The 17,009-nt window shown below is 36.5% G+C and overlaps 1 protein-coding gene across 1 annotated transcript; it reads right to left on the bottom strand.

Annotated features, from left to right (window-relative positions):
- Nucleotides 1–15,842: 15,842 nt before the first annotated feature.
- Nucleotides 15,843–16,667, bottom strand: LOC102905685 (olfactory receptor 6C4-like). Its single transcript, XM_076548354.1, has one exon. It carries the CDS (start codon nucleotides 16,665–16,667, stop codon nucleotides 15,843–15,845), a length of 825 nt encoding a protein of 274 aa, XP_076404469.1.
- Nucleotides 16,668–17,009: the final 342 nt, after the last annotated feature.

The following is a 17,009-nucleotide window of genomic DNA, read 5'->3' on the forward strand; positions in this document are numbered from 1 at the left end:
ATCTTATCCAAAAGCATGCACACTCACATCTACTCAAAGTAATTAGCACACCTTCCCCCACACCAGTATAGACATCTTCTATTATGTCATCATCCCTTGGGGATCATTACTGTGCAGTCCTCCTGGTCTTCTAAGGTAACATCTTGGCCCCAATGTAATTTGATAATTAACTTAATGAGTCTAAAGATTCTACATTCAAATTTGACATCAAAGTTGTTAGAAAAGGAAACCTGTCAATGCAACAAATTAGAATGTGTTCATGTAATGATGGCTATAAGGTCTTATATTTAATAGAGTTACAGACACAAAACTCCGGAATCAAGCAAGGTGTATTGCTTGGTCCAGAGATAATAGATGTAAGCCCTAATCACTTGCATAGCCTTGCACAGGCTGTCCTACTTGACTGGCTTTTCTCTTTATTTTCAAACACAGCAAATGTGTTTAATTGGCTTTGTGTCCTTGTTTTCTCCTGTGATTTAAATGAACTTGCTAGTACACTACATTGGTGTTATCTGCTGAAATGTCATCTTGTTAAATAGACACTCACTGTATATAAGCGTGAAAAATTGACTGCCTTGAAATAGTTGGACTCCCATGCCTTTTAACTAATATTTCATTTCATTTTTTTCCCTGTACATAACTATCAACAACCAACTTTCCTTTGATTTTTTTTTTTACAGTGACAATTATTTTAGTTCCATCTCAATTGAGAGTCAGCTCCAAGTAAGCAGGATCTTGCTCTAAATTTTATCTGTTTGGCACATCAGTGTGCCAACTATATGAAGAGGTCTCAATACGTTCATGCAAAAAGACAGAATTTTTCCAAAGAGAGTGCTTCTACCTTATGCACCTGAGAAGTATGCCTTCTCCATAATGTAAGTGTGCCCTGTCCTTAACAGAGCACACAACAGATCCTTTTTCAACTTAAAAAATAAAGAGTCAACCTGGTTCTAGGGATAGTAAAATTGGAAATAACAGAGAAGCAAGATGGCTTTTGAATCAAGATTCCAACATTTCCTTCTATGGCCTTAGTCTTTACTTACCTTCGCTGCACTCAGATTTGAAGATGTTAAAATGTGAATACTCCAAGTTTGTAGTACCTTATCAGAAAACTTTTATTATTTTTATTCATTACATGCTATTATTTAGATTTCTTATAATCTAATTATTTTTCTTATATTTCTTATGATGGTGATTTTAATAATTTGCTACCAAAGCCTTATTTAGCGCTTGTAATTGTCCTTGACTATCACTAATTCAGTCTCTGAACATTTTCACAAATAGTTAGTAAAATTCAAATTGAAAATGCAACCCTTTGGAAAAAAGAATTTCCTTGACATCCTTCATTTATGTTTATCCATAATTGATCCTCCTTTCTTGTCATCATTGGGAAGACATTGAATGACATTTGAAGGCACTTATGACAGTGTCTATAAGACATTTATGGCACTTAATCTGCCAGATATTTGTCCTTAGAATTAAGGAGTAAGATATCTTTAGACCTCAGGTCTCATTGTAAGTTACATTAAAAATATCTTGTAAAATTAGTTTCAATGTCAGCATGCTAAAGCCTGCCTCAGCTTTCCTGAAAGATTGGCAGTGATATATAACCCCCTAACTTTGACTGGAGACTATAAAATAGATGGAGTGGTCAGGCTTAGTCCTAAGTAACCTTTTATTCAATGACAGTAATTACTTGTTTGAACCTTTAATTCATTTAAATTTTCTTGAACTTTCAAGTGACTACCCACATATTTTCCATTTTTGACAGATAAAATTAAATGAGCACTAGGTGGAAGCAATCTATGTAATGGTTTGGCATGATTGACAGCTTAAGAAAAATATAAAGTGATTTTTACTTTGCAAAACTAATTCTTGTAAGGATAATGCATGTTTGTTTCTTCATGATGATATTTATATATATTTTTATCAGGATCCATGACTGAGATTCCAAGGGATTATAAATACTATGGAAGGTCCATGTATATTTATACTTATATGGTTGGAAGTCTGAACTTTTCATTATTTTCTAAGTTTATCAATAATTTTAGCATGGATACTGTTATTACTGTTAATTTTAAACATTATTGAACCGATACCAAGTAACTAGATTAAAAAAAAAAAAAACAAAAAACCACCTTATTTTAAACTCATTGCTCAAAAGAAGAAATCCTATGGAAACATTTCTTATATATAAGAATGCAACTTTCTCTTACTTGAGTGTATTTCTAAAAATAATATGACAGTCAGAGCATGGAGAGAATTACTATAAAATGCTGCCTTCCAAACATGGCACACCTTTTATAACCATGAAATTATAGCTGATGTGGTTACCAACACGAGGCCTATACAAAATCAAAGTTCCAGTATAGATGGATAGATGCACCAATTGCTGAGGAGCTATTGACCATGGATAGGGAAGAAATTATCATTCTATATCAATGATACAGCTGCAAATAGGTTTCCTAGACTATAGGGATGGCTGCATACCAATTTACATATGAGCAAGATTAACAGGTTTCAGTGGCCTATCAAACAGCAAAAACCCATGAAGTTATAGAGGGCATGTGACTGTGGCTATGAGAATTGGATGGTTAAAAGAGGAAGTATGCATAATCTGTGGAGGCCCAAATTACTCAGGGTCAGAGAATCTGGGCTTGCTTTACCCAACAGGGCTGCATAATGGGATGATTTGGTCACGAGCATGTTCACCAGGTGTTTGGAAGGGTCTACACTTGGTTGTATGGTGTGCTTTAGTCTTGAAAGAGGGAGGTATTTTGCCTCTCCCCTTGGCATAATATAAAAAGCCCCTTTCAATAAAGAATGAGGCTGTTGGGTATTGATCCAGGCCCCCTGAAGCTTTCCTGTGTTTCTGTCTTTCTTCTTATTGGCTAGGTCTCTCTTTCTATCTGATATTTTCTCGGAGCAGGGGGGCATGCCCAGTAATGAATTAAGTTGAGAACAATCAGCAAGCTGTAGCTTTGAGTGCATCAGAGAGAGATGACCCTGGCAGTGAGTGCCCAGCAAAGATGCTGTCCTAGAAGCAGCAGCCAGACCAGCAGCAGAGAAATTCCCCTGTGTGGAAAGGCTGGTATTGGAACTGCTGAGTGAGGCAGAGCTGCACTCCAGGTTGAATGGTGGAGATGTGTTGGAACGTAGCCTAGCCTGAGCTCCAAGTAACAGGCCTGTGGTAGGCCAGGGAACAGGTGATCCCAGTCTGAGTGCATTCTGGGGACACTGGGGAGCCTGAGGTGGCATTTGGCTGTATAAGCAGGGCAGTGCATGGAGAAGGACTCCTGATGGGTCAGGTAATGGAGCTGGGGGTGCAGCAGCTATGACTGGCCACAGCTGGGTTTCTTCCCTGAGCCAGGGTGGCTGCATGAAAGCAGAGGCTCATAGCAGTGTGAGGAAACTTGAGCCTCTGAGGCAAGAGGTGGGTGAGAGCCCTCAGCCCAAGAACCAGGGCTGTAAATAAATAAATAAATAAATAAATAAATAAATAAATAAATAAATAAATAAATAAATAAGACTAGGACAAGGGTTTGCTGCTATTTGAGCCAAGAGCCAAAGCCATGCAGTTTCTGTTTGCTGGCTACTTTTTTGAAGAGCTCTGTAGCTGCTCAGCTACGTTGACTGTGACAGCCATCTTCACTCTGGGGCCAAGTTCCTAGGGGAAGATTGCCATAAAATGCTGCTGTAACTGAGAGTGAAGTTTCAGCAACTCTTGTTTGAACTAGGGTTGCAGTCAGAGGAACTGTAAGACTGGTATCATAAGTGTCTTTTTGAACTTTTTCAGAATGCAGAAATGGGACAGTTTTGAAATCATTTATGCATATAGATTCTATCAACTATGATGACGCATGAATTGTTTTGTGTATGCATGTATACTTTATTAACTGTGATGATTCACGAACTGTTTTGTGTAAAAAAGTGGAACTGTCTATTTCATGTAAAATTGGAGAAATTTGTTTTTTCTATCCAGGCTCAAGAAAAGGGAAAATTAACATTCCTCAGTCTCTTTAATTTTTTAAAAGATATTTTATTGTCCCTTGAGTGGATTGATGTTAATTTTTATTAATATGCCCTATGTTTTGTGTAGTTTTATTAAGAGACTACTTTTGGATGTTTGCTAAAGTTTATAAAGTGTAAATAGTTCTATTGAGAGTTTAGTTTTGGATGTAAGTTTGTGAGAATTGTAATTGTGTATAGTAATATTTATATTAGAATTATGTTTACTTGTTAATGTTAATGGTGATGATAAGGGGCTCTTTAGGTTTGATGTGGTTGCATAAGGAGATTGATGATTTATTTGATGTGATTGCATCAGGAATTTATAGATTTAAAAAGGGCTTGACAAAGGTAAAACTGCTGTAGTCACCTTAGACCCATTCAAAAAGGACATTCCATCCTTATCATCCTTTATTCCTTTACTGGGAAGTATGGCAGCCATAGGAAACAGGAGTACTGCTGTGATTTTTCCAGCTACTCACAAGCTCTTAGTGGAAAACCAGCTACAGTGCTGCATAGAGTTAAGCTCTGGGGGAAATTTGTGGAGGCCCAAATTGTTCAGGTTCAGAGAATCTGGGCTTGCTCTACCCAGCAGGGCTGCATAATTGGGTGATTTGGTCACAGGTACGTTCGCCAGGTGTTTTGAAGGGTCTATACTTGGTTGTGTGGTGTGCTTGTTCTTGCAAATGGGAAGTCTTTTGCCTCTCCCCTTGGCATATTATAAAAAAATTCCTTTACATAAAGGAGGAGGCTGCTGGGTATTGATCTAAGGCCTGCCAAAGCTATCCTGTGTTTCTGTCTTTCTTCTCATTGACTAGGTCTCTTTTCTATCTGATATTTTCTCATCCCTCTCTCCTCCTCCTAAGAACCCTCAAAAGGTGGGAACTGAACTCCCATAATAATGATATTTCACTTTAGTCATTTTTGAGATTGTCATGAATACATAAAACATAAAATAACAAAAAAATTGGCTTTATTTATTGATATAAAACCTTCCTTCCAATTTTTTTTGCTATAAAGTGAGCTAATGAATCAAAGTATAATTTGTTTTCTTCTGTATCTTTGTCCTTACAATAAATCCTTACCTGAATGACTACTTTGGATCATCCAGGAGCAACCACTTTGACCTTGAATATATTCTACAGAATTTGGTCAATATAGCAGCATTTATTCTAGCACTAATAATGAGTATGGAGATTTCTCTGAATTTTTCAATCCTCAGTTATTTTGTGGTGCCAGTGATCACTGAGGATGAAGTTTCGTGATTCCAAAGGATTACTTTAATAGATTCTCTTGTCATCTTTCTTGTCATCAGTGTGTTTTGCCTTCCTAAAATCCACTCATATTTAGCCTGCAATCTCATTCCTTATATCACCATGTCATTCTTCCTAATATGATCAGTCTAAATTCTTATAAATTAGGATATTTAGACTTTTGTATAAAAGCAAAGATTAAATCAGATTTGATGACAACTTCAAATAACCTATTGATTCTATTGTGTTTGTATTACTGGCACTAATCCCTATGGAATTAACCAGGTGCTATCAGTAGAGGTGGTCCAACTTACTCTAGATGATAAGTATTACAGTCCATTCCCAGTTTCTATTTTAGTAAATCTTAGATGCAGATTTGAGGTCTGAATGTTTAATATACCCTCCTGATGATTTCTGGCATTTTGAAGACTGGAAAAGTGCTGATAATGCAAGCTTTATTTCTCACATGAAATGTTGTCACTTTCCCATAATTTTCTTGTGAATTTCAATCAGCAGATATAGCTAACATATCTTATGCAATCATGCATAAAAGTGAAAGCATGATTTTAAATATGTTGTCTTTTCATTTTGTCCATAAACATTAGTAAATGTCCATTATGCCATCATTTTATATGGTCATCATTCCTGCCCATAATAATTTTCCTCATGGATTGATATTTATTACTATAGAAATTATGGAGTTTAAAAATTGGAAGAGATATTTGCAAGTATGTTAGTAAATGGCTCATTTATATATGTGGAGCCTGAGTATAGAAAAAGAATGACTTCATTTAAAAGTGGTGACACTTTAGGTCATTTAACCAAAACAATTAAATATATTGTTAGTCTATTAGTATAGCTACATACAACCATTTTAATGTTTTTAAATAGATTTCTTCTCTCATACAATTCATACTGACCACAGTTCCCCTCCTTCCACTCTTCCCAGCTCCCCTCAATATATCACTCCTAGAATCATCACCTCTGTTCCCTTCAGAAAAGAGTAGTCCTCCAAATGACAATCAAAAAAAAAGCAAGATATGATAAGACAAGGTAAAAGCCCTTGCAAACACATTAATATTATTTCAATATAGTCCATGAAGACCAAGAATGCTATATTAGTATGATCATTAATGATACTTGTTTATAAATTACAAAATTAATACACACACACACACACACACACACATATATATATATATATATAAATTTAATTTATTTATTTTACATCCCAACGGCATTTCTCCTCCCTTCTCTCTTCCAAGTCATTCCCTCCACCTCCACTCTTAACTTCCCATCCTCTCCTCCTCCATTTGTATTCATAAAAGGGCAGACCTTCCATGGATATCAGCAAAACAAGGCTTATCAAGTTGCAGTAAGAGTAAACACCTCCCCATTTATTAAGGTTGGGTAAGGCAGCCCAATATGAGGAATAGGGTTCCAAATTTTTCTGCAAAAGGGTTAAAAACAGCCCATACTCCCACTGTTAGAAGTACCACAAGGGGACCAGTCTGAACAACTGCCACATACATGCAGAGGGTCTAGGTCAGTCCCATGCAGGCTCTCTGGTTGTAGTTTCAGTCTCTTTGAGCTCCTATGATCCCAGTTTAGTTCATTATACAGGTTATAATGTGGAGTCCTTGACCCTTCTGCCTCCTGAGAGTCTTCCTTCCTCTTTTCAGCAGGATTCCCTGAGCTCAGCCTAATCTCTGACAGTGGGTCTATGCATCTTTTTCCACCATTTGCTTGATGAAGCTGCTCTGATGACTATTGGACTAGGCACCAATCTATGAGTATAGCAGAATATCATTAGGCATCATTGTCTTGCCTTTTCCCCTCTCCAGTCATGTTTGGTTCTATCCTAGGTCTCTGGGTCATCCAGCCTTTGAGTCCTGGTGCTCCAGGCAGAGTCAGGGATGGGTTCCCACTTGTGGAATGGGTCTGAGGCTGGTACAGTTATTGGTTGGCCTACAATCTCTGTCCCACCCTTACTCCAGCATATCCCATGGCAGGACAGACTGCAGGTCAAAGGTTATGTGATTGGGTTAGAATTACATTACCTCTACTGGAAGACTTGCTTGGTCACAGGGGATGGACAGTTCATGCTAAATATCTGCTACTGCTTGTCTTGGCTAGGGTCATCCTTATAGATTTCTGGAAGTTTCCCTTGAAAAAGATTTTTTAGCTGACCCAGAAATGTCTCATCTTTCCAGTTGTCTCTTTTAATATTCTCCCCATACTCCTTACTCCCACTTTATCCCTCATATTCATATACCCAAGTGCATCTCATCAATCCAAGATAATTTCTTCTCTTTCCCCTTTCCAGGGAGATCAAATCTTCTCCCTTTGAGTTCTCCTTGTAATCTAGCCTCTCTAGGTCTGTGATTATACCATGATTATCCTTACTTTAGATCTAATATTCAAATATAAGTGAGTACTTACAGTATTTGCCATTCTGGGTCTGGGTTACCTCATTCAGGATGATTTTTTTTTTCCAGTTCCATCCATTTGTCTGCAAATTTCATGATGTCATTGTTTTTTACAGCTGTGTAATACTCCATTATGTAAATGCACCCACATTTTCTTTGTTCATTCTTTGGTTGAGGGACATCTAGATTTTTCTTTTATGGGTTTTGGCTATTATTAATAAATATTCTAAGAATATAGTTGAGCAAGTTTCCTTGTGGTCTGATTGAACATCTTTTGGATATATGCTCAAGAGTGGTGTAGCTCAGTCTTGAGGTAGATTGATTTCTAATTTTCTGAAAAACTGCCATATTGATTTCCAATGTGACTGTACAAGTTTGCACTGCAACCAGCAATGAAGGAGTGTTCCCTTTGTGCCACAATTTCTCCAGCATGGGCTATCACTTGGTTTTTCACCTTAGCCATTCTGACAGGAGTAAGATAGAATCTCAGAGTCATTTTGATTTGTGTTTCTCTGACAGCTAAAGATGTTGAACATTTCTTTAAGGGTTTCTTGTCCATTTGAGATTCATCTGTTGAGAATTCTGTGTTTAGATCTGCACGCCATTTTGGATTGTTTTGGTTTTTGATGTCCAATTTATTGAGTTCTTCATTTTTTTTGGGGGGGGGGAATCAGTCCTCTCTCAGATGTGGGATTGGTAAAGATTTTTCTCATTTTTGAGGCCTCCATTTTGGACTTTAGTTGATCTGTTTTGACTTACAGAAGATTTTTTTTCAGTTTCATGAGGTCCCATTTATTAATTGTTGATCTTAGTGTCTGTGCTATTATTATTCTATTGAGGAAATTGTTTCCTGTACCAAAATATTCAAGGCTATTCTTAATTTCTCTTCTATCAGGCTTAGTGTATCTGGATTTTGGTCTTTTTGGTCTGATTTGAGGTCTTTGATCCACTTGGACCTGAGTTTTGAGCAGGATGATAGACATGGATCTATTTGCATTCTTCTTCATGCCAGCATCCAGTAATGTCAGCACCATTTGTTGAAAATGCTTTCTTGTTTCCATTGTATAACTTTGGCTTCTTTGTTAAAAATCAGGTGTCCATAGGTGTGTGAATTTACATTCAGGTTTTCAATTTGATTCCTATGATCCACCTGTAAGTTTCTATGCCAGTAACACGTGTTTTTTATTACTATATCTCTGTAGTGGAGCTTGAAATCAGGGATGGTAATCCCTGTGGTATAGCAGGAGTCTTAAGGAGTCTTATTAATAAAATCAAACCTGAGGTCAAGTATTGGGGTGAACACTGGAATATCAGAGAGACAGAACAAGCCACAGCTAATCTCACCTAACCAACTTCTCAGCTGATCTTGTTTCCTCAGCCTGGAAGCCTCTGTGTACTCATATCTGAATGGCTCTCAGCTGAACTGTGCTGCTCAAAACCTAAAAGCTTAACCAGCCAAATGCTTCTAGTTTCTGGTCCTCACACCTTATATATCTTTCTGCCTTCTACCATCACTCCCTGGGATTAAAGGCTCACTTTCTGGGATTAAAGGCATGAGTCATCATGCTTGGTTGTATCCTTGAACAGATGGATTTCTGCCTCTGCAATGCTAGGATTAAAGGCGTGTGCTACCACTGCCTAACCTCTATGTTTAATATTGTGGCTTTTTTGTCTCTGATCCCACATAAGTTTATTAGGGTGCACAATATTTTGGGGAACACAATACCACCGCACTGTGGAAATTCTTTTATTGTACAGGATTGTTTTGGCTGTCCTTGGTATTTTTTTCATGTGATCATCTCATTAGATCATTAAAAAGCCTTTAACATTATCCAATACTCCTTCATGACAAATGTCTTGGAGAGATAAGAGATACAAATAACATAGCTAAACATAATAAAGGCAAGCTGGCAGCCAACATCAAATTAACTGGAGAGAAAATCATAGTAACGCCACTAAAATCAGTAACAAAACAAGGCTGTCCACTGTCCCCATATCTATTCAATATAGTTCTTGAAGTTCTATTTGAGCAATAAGACAAAGGAGATCAAGAGGATACAAATTTGAAAAAAAATAAGTCAAATTATCATTATTTTCAGATGATATGAATACAGAAGTAGGTGGTATGAATACAAAAGCAAACCCAAAACTTTTATCATGGAACTCCTACAGCTGATAAACATCTTTAGTGAAGTGGCTGGATACAAGATTAAAAAAAAAATCAGTAGCCTTCCTATATACAAACAATAAATGGACTGAGAAAGAAATCAGGGAGAAAACACCCTTTAACATAGCCACAAATAATGTAAAATATCTTGGGGTTAACTCTAAGCAAACAAGTGACAGTGCTGTATGACAGGAAGTTCAAGTCTTTGATTAAAGACAATGGAGAAGATATCAGAAAATGGAAAGATCTCTTATACTCGTGGATTTGTAGTAAAAATGGACATCTTACCAAAAACAATCTACAAATTCAACATAATCACCATTAAAACACATTTCTTTAGAGACCTTAAAAGACAATATTCAACTTGCTATGGAAAAACAGAGATATATTTTTATGAGAAGAAAAATGCTCCAACTATATTAGAATGATGAAAACTATAAATTAAATAGTCATTTTTCAGTGTTATTGTTGTGTAGTGAATGACAATTTTAGAGTACCTAATGGAAGAAAATTGTATACACATACACACACAGACAGACAGAAAATGCACAGACACACATACAGATACATTCAGTGAAATAAACAGCTCTCATCTCAAAAGAAAAGGTTTATTTTTTTAATAAAGTCAAATATATGTGACTATGGGCTAGAAACATAGATTCAGATTTTACCATAGATCATGGTCTAATTAGGAAGGGATATGATGAACTTTTATGATAATGGAATAAAACAAAAATCAAAATAACTTTCAAGACATTGATAGGTACAGGAGATATTTGGGTTATGGCAAACACTGGGTTTCTATCTTACAGCACTCTTAGCCACGCTTGGTGGGACTATTGTTCTGTTTAAGTGATCTAAATGATTTACCTAACAGTACCATGATGTTAAGTTACTTACAGTGATGAACAATAAATGGTTATTAAGAGTGATAAAGATGATCAGAGATATTTTCACTTTGAAATTGGAGCACTCTCACCTGTCTACATCACTAAGTTAATCTGTCAATCAGACTTGGTAAGTCACAGCTTTATTTGGGAATTTTGGCCAATCAATCTGAGGTTTTGTTGTCATAGTTTTGGTTTTTTTGCTTGTTTGTTTTGTTTTGTTTTGTTTGTCCTAAGAGTAAAAATTCTCTTTTGGAAATCCTTTGGTTATTTAAAAAAAAAATTGTAAATCTTTATCTTTGGGAGAACTATGTGTTTCTAGTAATGACAGAATTATATCTACCCTTGTCTGCTTTCTCAGGCATTAGAAAACAGTTACATTGTCAGGCAGCGGTGGTGCATGCCTATAATCCCAGTGCTTGGGAGGCAGAGCCAGGCAGATCCCTGTGAGTTTGAGGCCAGCCTGGTCTACAGAGCGAGATCCAGGACAGACACCAAAACTACACAGAGAAACCCTGTCTCAAAAAAAAAAAAAAAAAAAAAAAAAAAACAGATTGATGATTGATGGTATGTATCTATTAGTATGATTGAGTGTAAACTCAGCTTTTCCTAAAAATTAGGTTATTCTGAAAGTCTCAATGAGCTATTAAATCCCCATTGTTTATATCATGAACTCATTATATCACTAAAATGACCATTTATTAATTAAATAGTAAGCTATGTGAAATTAAATTTTTCTTGTGATCAAATATCTTTCCATGCATCAAATTTCATTTTCATTTGAGATGTCTGGGATTCTGGATGTTGGTCTCAGTTTTGCAATGTAAATTATCTTGTATTCAGTTATTACCTACAATTAGTTCACAATTCAGTAATAATTGATTTGAACCAGTTTTGAAAGAGTAATTATGTACTGTTTATCTAAATTCTATTCTCCAAACAGTTTTTCCTTTTAAACCACTGCCTTGATATCTATTCTCCCACATTATATTGGAGAGCTCTTCAATTGTTAACTGTAGAATGAACAATTTATATGAGTAGGTGAATCTTACTCTTTTAAAGTACATTATCTTAGTTCTTAAGAAATTTTATTGATTCTTCTATAGACAAGTAATTGATTCTTCTATAATTGCCAAAATAAGACTATTTTAAAGTAGTTTTTCAAAGAACATAACAAAAATATCATGTGTATGCTGTCAAATATTTAACTGCATTAAGTAGATTCAAAGTATGTACTTTACAATTAAACCATGGAAATCATAACCTTGTGTTACATAACATTGTGTGCATTTGACTTCTAAACAACAAAGTATAAAATTAAATATATATGTTTTCCTATAGCAGTCTGACAAAGATTGTGACTATTATATAGCTAATACTGTGTCATAATTTATTTTAACTACACCTAATTTGATGAAATGAAGCACGATGTAAGATATATCCACATGGCAGAGTGAACTGTGAACATTTTCATACTAAGAGACAACAATGCATTGAGGCCCCTTTGGTCAACAAGGTCTAAGTAACTAACTTGACATCTTCATTGAATTAGTCAGCAAATTGTTTTAGTTATAGTTTGCAGAGACAGCAGGTATCTGACTAAAATCTTGAGAACGTGGTAATGAGTAGACAGTGAAACAGAAAACCTGGTCACTCTGTTTTGAGTTAGAAGCCCATAAAAATAGCACTATGTTGAATGTCTGTTTCATTTCTTGGTAACTTCTTTATTACCAGTTATGAAGAAAACACTAATAGGCCTATTAGAACTCATTTATTGTTTAGTGACTTTTGACAGACTTTATGTCTTATTTATTTATTTTTTGTATACTTTTTATATACTTTTTATATTTTTTATATACTTTCATAGGTTTATAGGCTCTGTCCGGCTCAAATATTCCAATAAAACTTTGATTAAAAAAGATAAAACAAGCAGGTCCAGTCTCCTCCTCCCTTGGTCTATCTCAGTCCTCAGGGGAGGCCTTGCTCTGGAGGAGGTGGGAATGGTGGGTGGGCTGGGGGGAAGGGAAGGAGGGCAGGAAGGGGGTGAACAAGGGAATCTGTGGCTGTTATGTAGAACTGAATAGTATTGTAAAATAAAATAAAATAATAAAAACAATAACACTAGGAAGGGACACAAAAAAAGAAAGAAAGAAAATAAAACCCAAATTTTAAAGATTAAAAAAAGATAAAACAAATAAAAAGGGCAAGCTTGAAACAAATAACAGTATACATTTTGAATCATACAGGAATTGAGTGAAACACAAAGTAAAAGATATGTTTCCATTCCTTAGACATGTAATTTGCATGAAGAATTTACAAATTGTTCAGCTTTTGTAATTCTACTTTAGGGACTCAAAAGAAGGAAAGTCTTTGCTCTGATGTATGTATGCATTTGCACTGCCTAACAACATGCATTTGGAAGTGATTTAAGAGCACACTGTGGTTGGAGGAACTGAAGTCACCTAGGAATGCTACTTTAAAAACAAAGTTTCAACAGTCACTAGAAAACAGACCAACAAGTGGCTGAATTATAAACATGAAGGAAAATGAAAATATTTGAAAAATATGTGAGCCACGGTATTTGCAGAGAATAAAAGACACATAACAATGAACATTATTTGTGATATATATTTTGTTTACTTACTGGAAACCTTTTTCTTTTTGACTATGGATGAGGAATTTGTCTTTTCTCTTCCCCAACCTATCATCTGCTACATAATTGCCAGCTCCCAAACACTCAAGATATAAAATTAAAAAAAAATCATACTGAATCTAGATTTTTTAATAGTTTCTTTATTGAAATTTTTTTCATGCCATATATTCTGATCACAATTTTCTTTCCTCAAACTCTTCCAGACCCTTCCCATTTTCCATGCCACCTAACACCATGTGTTTTTTTCCCCCTCTTTTTGGAAAGCAAATAAAAAGGTATGACAACAACAAGAACAATAGTGGGAAAAAAATAAAAGGAGAAAGGAAAGAAAAAAAAACACAGAAAACACACACACACACACACACACACACACACACACACAACAAAACAAGATCAGAAATTTTAATATAAGGGCAAAAGACCAGTCAGACAAAACAAATGTCCAAACAAAGCAATAAGAGACAAAACATATACAAAAATAACATTGAGTTTGATTTGTGTTGGCCCTCTACTAGTGTACTGGTGGGCATGAGATGTACTCGAAGATGTGGCTAATATGTCTAGTGAGACATATTATTGAGTCATTTTATGCTGGTATCAACTACAGATAATCCCTTGATTAGGGATGAGAGCTCTTGTCTACTTCCCCCTCTTACTGCTGGAACACAGTCTCACTTTAACATGTGCAGGCCCTGTATATACTGCCAGGTGTTGTTGTTGTTGTTTGTTTGTTTGTTTGTTTGTTTGTTTGTTTGTTTTAGTTCCTCTGTGCCTCAGTCTTGTTGTGGCTTGAATACTGTGTTTCCTTGATGTCATCAATGTCCTCAGGTTGTTAATATTTTTTTTTGCCTTCTCTTTCACATAGTTCCCTGAGCCAGGAGTCAACAGTTTATATAAAGACTCCCCGTTTACTAATGAGTGTCCCAAAGTATTTCAGTCTCTCACATGGTCCAGATTTGAGTTTCTGTGTTAATTCCCATCTAGTGCAAGAGTAAATTTCTCTGATGGTAGTTTGTAGTGGGAAGCCATTCCAGCTTTGGTCTGGAAGTTCCAACCCCCACTGAGGCTTTGGTAACTATCACGCCTACAAGGCAGGGCCAAGGGAGGACCCTGAAGACCCAAGATGAGAATTGAGAATGCAGCAGCATATTTTATTTACTTATGAATTATGACAGTGGAAGCAGTATGCCTAGGGGTTTTCTTAATTTTCTTACACTTACAATATAGGTTTTTAATCAAACTATTAATTACAGTTGTTATATAAAAGTTGCAAAATTAGAGACCTCAAGGTTAGTAAAATGAATATTTCATATTATTACCAATATATTCATTCAAGATAGTATAAATTTCAAAAATTTAAAATCCTTTATGCATTTGTTCACAACTCATTTATAAACTCATGGAATTGGTTTCTTCCTGTGTTCAAGGACCTAAGTTGTTCTCAAAGCCCATTTGCTGAAAGTATTTCCTGTGCAAGGACTTGGAAATTTAGCAGTGAAAAATAAAGGCCAGGGTAGGAAAACAAGTAGGTAAATGCAAAATAACTACAAATTCCCTGTTGTCTTAAAATGTAATAAACAGAGAGCCGGGCAGTATGGAGACTAATCTCTGGCTGCCTTTTGCTAGGAGCTCAGAAAGATGTCAACATAGGATTCGAGATGAAACTGTACTGATCAAAAGGAGCTTTACACAAGCAAATTTCCAGGGACAGTAATTTATGTAAAGGAAACAACTTGTGAATAATGTAGCATGATGGGACAGACTGGGCCTGAGAAGCTCTGAAGCCAGGGAGACTGGAACAGACAGAGAGAAGTACAGCCTGGGGGGAAAAAAAGTATCAGAGTGATCAATACAGAAGGCATGCTGGTGGCATCGTATGACTTCATCACTTAAGAGAATCTTCAGATGCAGAATCCAACTAGGTGCGAAGGAGGTCATAGGGATCGTCATGCTGTTTGTATTAGCATGATGGTGGCAGAAATGAAGACAAGCAGACAAGTATATGTCACACTCTGGACATGGGCAAATACAATGTTGGGTGTGACACACACAAGGCGAATGCATCTCTCTCTGGGAACTGGCAGGTGTTAAACATGACTTTAAAAAAAAAAAAGATTTTTTATTTATTATGTACACAGTCTTCTGCCTGCATATATACCTGCAGCCAGAAGAGGGAACTAGATCTCATTACAGGTGGTTGTGAGCTACCATGTGGTTGCTGGGAATTGAACTCAGGACCTCTGTAAGAGCAGCCAGTGCTCTTAACCTCTGGGCCATCTCTCCAGCTCCCTCTTTCATTCTTTAAAGGTAGATAACAGAAATTCTTGAACTGAATTGAAATAGACTGTGGACACCAGCTCACACCAAGCTTCCCTGAGAATTCACTTCAACAAAGAGGAGGCATAGCCTGGATGTCACCCAGCATTTCCATTTATTTTGAGGCCACTAAAAGGAATAAAGATGCATTATTTTTATGACCACATCATTGAAAGCTTGTTTTACTTGCTTATTCCTTAGAGTGTAAATGAACGGGTTCAGTAAAGGGGCAACTGAGGTATTGAGCACAGCCACACCCTTATTGAAGGCAACTGCTTCTGTTGCTGAAGGCTTTATGTACATGAAGATGCAGCTTCCATAAGAGAGGGAGATGACAACCATGTGGGAGGAACATGTGGAAAAGGCCTTCGTCCTCTGCTGTGCAGAAGGGATCTTCAGAATGGTCCTGATGATGTGAGTGTAGGAGAGAATCACCAGCACCAGGGTGACTATCAAGTTCATGCCTGCTAAGACAAAACCAAAGAGTTCCAGCAGCCTTGTGTCTGAGCAAGCTATTTCTATGAGGGACCCATAGTCACAGTAATAATGATTGAGCACATTGGATGCACAGAAGTCCAGATGACTAGTCAAGATGATTGGGAATAAGATGACTAGGAAGCCACTCAGCCAAGAGCATAGGACCAGCAGGGTGCAGACCCTGTTGCTCATGATGGTGGTGTAGTGCAGGGGTTTGCAGATGGCCAAATAGCAGTCATAGGACATGGCAGTCAGAAGGCAGAATTCAGTGGCTTCAAAGAAGATGGCAAAGAAGTACTGAGTGAAGCAGCCAGCAAAGCTGATGGTCTTAATTCCTGTAGAGGTGCTGACGAGCATTCGAGGACTAAAAGTGGATGTGAAGATTTCTAGGAAGGAGAAGTTCCTGAGGAAGAAGTACATGGGTGTCTGGAGGTGGGAATCCAGTAGTGTGAGGATGATGATGGTGAGATTTCCCATAATAAGAACTTTTAAGATTCCTGCTACAAAAGACGATGTTCTAAGTTCTGAAAAGATATTTTTGGATCATAGTAAAGATATAATAGAAAATGGTTTAGGTATAAAACTTTGGACTCATCAAGATAAGTAATAGAGTAATTTCTCCAAATTTGCCAAATACAAATGGATTGGGCATTCTGAACATAATTCTTATTTGATAATTGTTCTTATTGTATAAATTTTTACTTTGAGTTAAAACCTTTTATTTTTATTTAGACAAAAGGGAAAATGTTATGTAGCATTTGTACATTGTGTGAAGTTGTATTGCTCTGATTGATGCAATTAAAGCTGAATGGCCAATAG

Source organism: Peromyscus maniculatus, chromosome 12, assembly GCF_049852395.1.
Source record: "Peromyscus maniculatus bairdii isolate BWxNUB_F1_BW_parent chromosome 12, HU_Pman_BW_mat_3.1, whole genome shotgun sequence".
Taxonomy (NCBI): Eukaryota; Metazoa; Chordata; class Mammalia; order Rodentia; family Cricetidae; genus Peromyscus; species Peromyscus maniculatus.

Bases quoted from the DNA above. Each gene is read 5' to 3' on its own strand.
- LOC102905685 (XM_076548354.1), bottom strand. From the start codon at position 16,667: ATGGGAAATCTCACCATCATCATCCTCACACTACTGGATTCCCACCTC.